This window comes from Saccostrea cucullata, unplaced genomic scaffold (genome assembly GCF_032062105.1).
Source record: "Saccostrea cucullata isolate Sc308-1 unplaced genomic scaffold, CSIRO_AGI_Scuc_v1 ctg713, whole genome shotgun sequence".
Classification (NCBI taxonomy): domain Eukaryota; kingdom Metazoa; phylum Mollusca; class Bivalvia; order Ostreida; family Ostreidae; genus Saccostrea; species Saccostrea cuccullata.
In genome coordinates this window covers 21,137-28,127 of record NW_026921547.1, presented here as the reverse complement: position 1 = coordinate 28,127, position 6,991 = coordinate 21,137, and the positions used below count along the sequence as shown (strand labels likewise).

At 36.2% G+C, this 6,991-nt stretch overlaps 1 protein-coding gene across 1 annotated transcript; it reads right to left on the bottom strand.

Annotated features, from left to right (window-relative positions):
* Positions 1–4,190: 4,190 nt before the first annotated feature.
* Positions 4,191–6,057, bottom strand: LOC134260295 (dentin sialophosphoprotein-like). Its single transcript, XM_062742863.1, has 4 exons — positions 5,962–6,057; positions 4,556–5,782; positions 4,328–4,396; positions 4,191–4,214 (listed from the first exon to the last, which is right to left on the bottom strand). Exons 1-4 carry the CDS (start codon positions 6,055–6,057, stop codon positions 4,191–4,193), a joined length of 1,416 nt encoding a protein of 471 aa, XP_062598847.1.
* Positions 6,058–6,991: the final 934 nt, after the last annotated feature.

Sequence of the window (6,991 nt, the reverse complement as noted above, 5' to 3'; positions counted from 1 at the left end):
TGCAATATTTGTTATTTGTGACCATTCTGAAATGAAGAAATTATAGAGCAAGCAAGGAAACATACTTTTTAGGTCACTTGAGTTACTTAGGTGACATAGTTTTGTAAATGTTAATGGGAAAACACACATGTTTGTTATGTATGCAGTACAAGTCTCTCGGTAAAGGAGATGGATTGATTGTCCATTTTGTTTATGGGTGAACAAGTTGAATCCGTGCTATGCATGATTCATGCAGTCACATACAAGGCATCTGTTAGTGTGTTTATTTCAACCAATTTTGGTATATATGTTTGGGTGAAGGGAAACAAAAATTGTGAAATTTATGACCCCTGCCCCCCTGGAGCCTAAGGGATGAGGCTAAAACCACCAATATTAATGCATTCTTTAAAAATATTCTTTACTCCTGGACATCAAGCAGTCAAACTGTTAATTGGCATGATTGTAATAAGCAATGTGTCCTCTACCAAACCAATGAAATTCCTGGCCCCTGGGTCAGGGTTTTTAGTTTTAGGGTTGGGCTATATACTAGTACATGTAGATTACAAAGTGAAAGTTCATTATTGAAACCTTCTTCTCTACTCCTGGGTATTAAACAAATGAAGAGGAATTGTTTCTCTTCCAAAACTTTGAATTTCATGCATATGACCCTTGGGTCAGAGGTTCTGGTGTTAGGTTTGGGCTCTTGATTATTGTGAAAATGCACTAATTCTCTGAAACTCTTCTTCTCTACTCCTGGGTATTAAACTTACTACACACATACTGTATACAGGGAAATATTCGCCCACGTTTTATTTTCGCCCCTTTCGCCCTTACATTGTTTGGGCGAATTTAAAAAGGGGCGAATTAAAAATATACAATATATTTTTTGAAATGAAACTGTGATTGGGCGAATTTAAAACGGGGCAAAATTGGTTGCAAGTGTGAAAGGGCGAAAATAAAACAGAGCGAAAATAACCCCTGTATACAGTAGTTATAATTAGGAATGGTGCCTCTTCCAAAACAGTAAATTTTATGGTGCCAGGGTAAGGGGATCTGGTGTACCTGTAGGGCTATATAAATTGTATAGTGAAAATGCATTCTTCTCCCCAGCTTCTGGGTATTAAGCCAGTGAACTACTTGGTGTTTATATTGTTATGATGAGGAAAAATTCCAAAATTATGAATTGTATGGTCACTGGGTCAGGGGCTCTGGTGTTAAGACAAGGTTATATAAATTAAACATATATAGTGAAAGTGCATTTTTCTGAAAATCTTAAGCTTCCTTGCTCCTGGGCTTAAAACCAGTGAACTATGTACAAAGTTAGTGTAAGGAATAGTGTCTCTTTCAAAATTGTGAATTTTAAGGCCCCAGGGTCAGGGGTTCTAGTGCTAGGGTGAGGTTATTTTGATCATATTTTATTCTTTAAAAAAAAAATCTTCTCTGCTCTTGGGTATTTTTCTGATGAATTTAAGTATATAGTTATGATGAGCAATTTTGCTTCTTCCGGATTTTTGAATTTCAAGGCCCTTGTGTCAGGGGATGGGATGGCCGGGGTAGATTACATACTGAAAATAAATTAATGTTTTAAAATTTGCTCCTTGGTATTAATAAAACATTGATAATGAGCAAATCAGCAAGGTTGCCTTAATTTTCAAAATTGGTGAATTGTGTGTAATCCTGTGGGGTGGAGCACTTTATAGTAACTGGTTATATAGTGGAAATGCATTTTTAGCTCATCTGAGCTGAAGGCTCAAGTGAGCTTTTCTGATCAGAATTTGTCTGTTGCCTGTCGTTGTTAGTGGCATTGTTAACTTTTAATCATCTTAAATTCTTAAGAACCACTGGGCCAATTCCAACCAAACTAATGCCACAAAGTGTTCTTGGGTGATGGGGATTCAAGATTGTTCAAATGAAGGGCCAAGCCCTCTTCCAAGGGGAGATAATTATGAATTAATGAAAAATTAATGTTATCTTTTAAAAATCCTCTTCTCCAGAACCATTGGGCCAGGAAAGATGCAACTCATGTGGAAGCATCCTCAGGTAGTGTACATGTAGATTCAAGTTTGTGGGGCCACAATGGCTAATCAAAGTTTTACCTAGGAATGCATAGGAAAAATCTTTAAAAAGACTTCTCCAAAACCTTTGGACCAGGTAAGATGAAACTCATGGGGAAGCATCCTCAGGTAAATTAGATTCAAGTTTATTCAAATCATGACCCCTGGGGGTAGGGCGGGACCACAATGGCTGATCAAAGCTTAATTTGCATAAGAATACGTAGGCAAAATCTTTTAAAAATCTTCTCAAGATCAGCAAAGCCATATATATATATATATATATATATATATATATATATATACATACATACATACATATATATATATATATATATATATATATATATAATTGATGATATTTGTATGGAAGCATCCTCAGGTGGTGTAGATTCAAGTTTGTTCAAAACATAACCCCTGGGGGTAGGGTGGGGACACAATGGATGATTAAAGTTTAACATAGAAATATATACTGTAAAATCACAAATTTTCGTGGTGTCAAATTTTCGTGGTTTGAGGAAAATCTCTTGGTTTGTGGGGATTTGATTTCATGGATCAAGAATTAATGAGTATATACTTATGTATGTGACATTTTACATTTTGTGGTGGACATGAATTCAAGTTTCAAGAATTCAAGATTCAAGTTTATACAAATCATGGTCCCAGGGGGAAGAGTGGGGCCACAATTGATGATCAAAGTTTAACAAAGCTGGAAATTATATGGGGAAAAATATCTTAAGAACACCAAAGCAATGATTGCTCATATTTCTGTGAAAGCATCCACAGGTAGTGTAGATTCAAGTTTGTTCAAAATCATGACCCCCTGGTTGGAGCCACAATGGACATGATTATCAAAGTTTAACATAAGAGTATATACAAATGTAGGAAAAGAACAGCAAAGCCATGGTTTGTCATATATATTTTGGAGCAACCTCAGATTGTAGTTTTTTTTTCAAATTGTACCCCCCTCTTCCTTCCCCTTCTGACTTTTAGGGGTAAGTCCAGACCACTCATGCAATTAAGCTGTTTAATACTAAAATAATAATTTTTTTCTTTTTTCATAGCCAGTTTTCAGGTGAGCGATTTGGCCTATGGGCCTCTTGTTCTTTGTTTCTCTATATAAAGTCAAATGTAAATGGAAATAACTATTGTTATTTGAACACATGTCGATCGAGTCGCCCGCGTGGCGCAGTGGTAAAAGCGTCTGCTCTATAGAGTCGCAAAGTAAGTATTTGATCCTTGAGTCACGAGGTTAGAATCCCACTTAGGGACTTGGAGATCGTATAAACCGAGGTCCCGTGTCGCATTTGATGCTGGCACAAAAAAAATGCTCAATTGCCCTAAGTGCCAAGTATAAGACAAAATTTGCAGCTCTCCAACGGCAAGTGGTGGCATCCTCTATAAAGGGAACTATCTCTAATGTTACAATGCTGATCAACACACAAAACTCATCATATGCCTAAAAACTGTCAACATTATTCCAAAATTCGACACATTTTAAACATTTTCTAATGGGACAATACTTTCTGATTATTATGCTATTTCATTTTATCCCAAAATAAAAATAATATATAACAAGAACTATATGTTTTAATTTTTATTTCATATTTATTTGAAAAAAATGTTCAAGTACATGTATTAACAATATGTGGTAAATCTTAAAAAAAAAACAGTAAATGTTCAGATTAAAACAAAAATAAAAAGATCATCTTTAAATGAAAATAAAATGAAGTTAATATCAAGAAAATGCCAAAAATATAAATAGATGTCATTAGAAAATAGAAATGCATAATAAAAAGCAAATAAGAAAGAGTGAATTTTCAAAGTAAATGTAGAAAAAAAGTTAGATCTAAAATTTCCAATAAAAAATAGATCTAAATATTTGATGACATGCATTTCAATTCATAATTTATAATCAAAATATATTTACACTGATTCAGGATCAACTATGTACACATAATTATATACAACAAAATACTGAAACAATTACCTGTGCAAGAATATGTCTAAATAATACTTCGAAAAGAATTGTATAACAACTCCACCCACCAAAATTAGACATGTCAGAAGTCAAACGTCAAATTCTTGCACAAGTAAAACTTCCAACACACTGAGGCTTACACACTCAAGGCGCAAAACCTCCTGGTCAGACTCTGAATTTCAATCGATCTCCATTGGAGTCAGCTACAAAACACACAAGGTACTTCATGATATACAAGAATATTTTATGTACTTATTTGTCAATTATAAATAAAGACATTGTTGTACAGGATATGCTCAAAGTATAAAATGCATACCGAAGCAGACTTTAGCCTTTTTGAAGGAGTGAAATGGCGGCGTCGCCTCTTCCGTTTCCCAGACTGGCCCTAAAATCAACAAAAATTATGAGAACTGAATATACATACCCCAGGTACACTAAAATTGGATTTTGGTCTCATGATAAAGATAGATGTGATTAATGCAAAGTAGTATCAAAGGTTGGGTTCATTTAATAAAGCAATGATGGCCATGAGGATTATACCTACCCTTTCACTGACAGCTCTCTGTTCATCACAGGGGTACATGGCATGAGTCTTGACTGTCTTAGAGGGACCAATAGTGACATCATTCTCTGTAGGAGAATGGGAATTAGTAGAATCCTTGACTTTCACAGCCTTGACTGTTCCAGTAGTGACAGCTTTCTCTGTACGAGAATGGGAATTAGTAGAATCCTTCACTTTCACAGCCTTGTCTTTTCCAGTAGTTACAGCTTTCTCTGTACGAGAATGGGAATTAGCAGTATTCTTCACTTTCACAGCCTTGACTGTTCCAGTAGTGACAGCTTTCTCTATACGAGCATTGGAATTAGTAGAATCCTTCACTTTCACAGCCTTGTCTTTTCCAGTAGTTACAGCTTTCTCTGTACGAGAATGGGAATTAGCAGGATCCTTGACTTTCACAGCCTTGTCTTTTCCAGTAGTGATAGCTTTCTCTGTACAAGCATTGGAATTAGCAGGATCCTTGACTTTCACAGCCTTGTCTTTTCCAGTAGTGACAGCTTTCTCTGTACGAGAATGGGAATTAGTAGAATCCTTCACTTTCACAGCCTTGACTGTTCCAGTAGTGACAGCTTTCTCTGTACGAGCATTGGAATTAGTAGAATCCTTCACTTTCACAGTCTTGTCTTTTCCAGTAGTGACAGCTTTCTCTGTACAAGAATGGGAATTAGCAGGATCCTTGACTTTCACAGCCTTGTCTGTTCCAGTAGTAACAGCTTTCTCTGTATGAGTTTTGGAATTAGCGGAATCCTTGACTTTCACAGCCAGCTTGTCTTTTCCTGTAGTGTCAGCTTTCTCTGTACAAGAATGGGAATTGGTAGAATCCTTCACTTTCACATCCTTGACTGTTCCAGTAGTGACAGCTTTCTCTGTACGAGAATGGGAATTAGCAGGATCCTTGACTTTCACAGTCTTAAGTTTGTCTGTTCCAGTTGTGACAGCTTTCTCTGTACAAGAATGGGAATTAGCAGGATCCTTGACTTTCACAGTCTTAAGTTTGTCTGTTCCAGTTGTGACAGCTTTCTCTGTACAAGCATTAGAATTAGCAGGATCCTTCACTGTCACAGCTTTGACTCTTCCAGTAGTGACAACACTCTCTTTATTCAAAGGGGAATTGACAGGAGCCTTGACTGTCACAGAGGGAACAGTAGTGGCAGTGTGCTGTCCAGCAGAAGTGTATTTGGCAGCAGTCTTGGCTGTCACAGAAGATGCAACCTGAAAAGTCAGAAACACCATAGATCTATATAGTTTCATTTGTGGAACTGAGGAATAAAAGTCTCGATCATTAAAGAGTTTTTTTTAAAATATAGATTGGAATTTTTCACTTACTCTACTTGATATTAAAATTGATGGGATTAGCACATGTAAAAATGATATTTGCCTGTTCTACTTACATGTACATGAGCCTCCCTAAGAGTCAATTTATCTGGCATTAAGTCTGTCAGCTTTCCCGCCTCTCTTCGTTCACCACCAATTATCTGAATTAACATACAGTGGAACTAGACTTTTTCTTATAATTAAGATAAACGAGAGATAATGTGAATTGAAAATGCAGTGCTGTGTTGCAGTCTTTAATTTCTTTCATTAAGCAAAGATGATCATGACCAACACCTTGCTCTTACCTTATCAGTGACAGCACTCTGTTCTTGACAAGGAGGGTTGGTAGGAGTTTTGGCAGTTGGAAAGGGTTGAGTTGTGACAGACTGTTGTCCATCAGAATTAGGAGGGCTGGGACGAATTTCATCCCTCTGAGACGATGTTACTTTAACCTGAAAAGACGATTTTTAAATACAGAGTGGTTTAAAATCTTGATAATAATCTAATCAATAGATTGAATTTGCTATAAGAAAACTAAAGTTTTTGACAGAAAATTTTCTTTTTGTCTTGCAATTAAGATTCATGACATAAAAAATTTTGATAGTAGAGAAGCCTGTCCTTCTTACCATAGTCTCTCTAAGAGTTAACATATCTATCAGGTCAGCCAGCCTCTCCACCTCTCCATGTAGGCCATCAGTGATCTGAAAATAGCATACAAAGGAACTTTACTTTTTTCTTTTCATAAAGATTAAAAAATAAAAAAAAAACATGTGCGCAAAGATGTGTTGCTTTTAGGGTTAATTTTAAAACAGCAATGATAGCCATAAAGATTACACCTACCACGTCAGTGACAGCTTTCTGTTTGGGAAGAAAATGGTTTGGAGGATTCTTGGTGGTTGGAGAGGGTGCCGTTGTGACAGCTTTAGAGGGAATCTTGTCAGTAACCTGATAAGACAATTACACCGTGTGTACATGTGATTTAACTAAATCTTGGATAATGATACTAATAACAAATGATTTCTGTATTTGATCAGACAATTTTATTGACATGCTGAAATAAATATTTACAAGATTGACTTACATCAGCAGCCACTTGTGCTTCTGGCA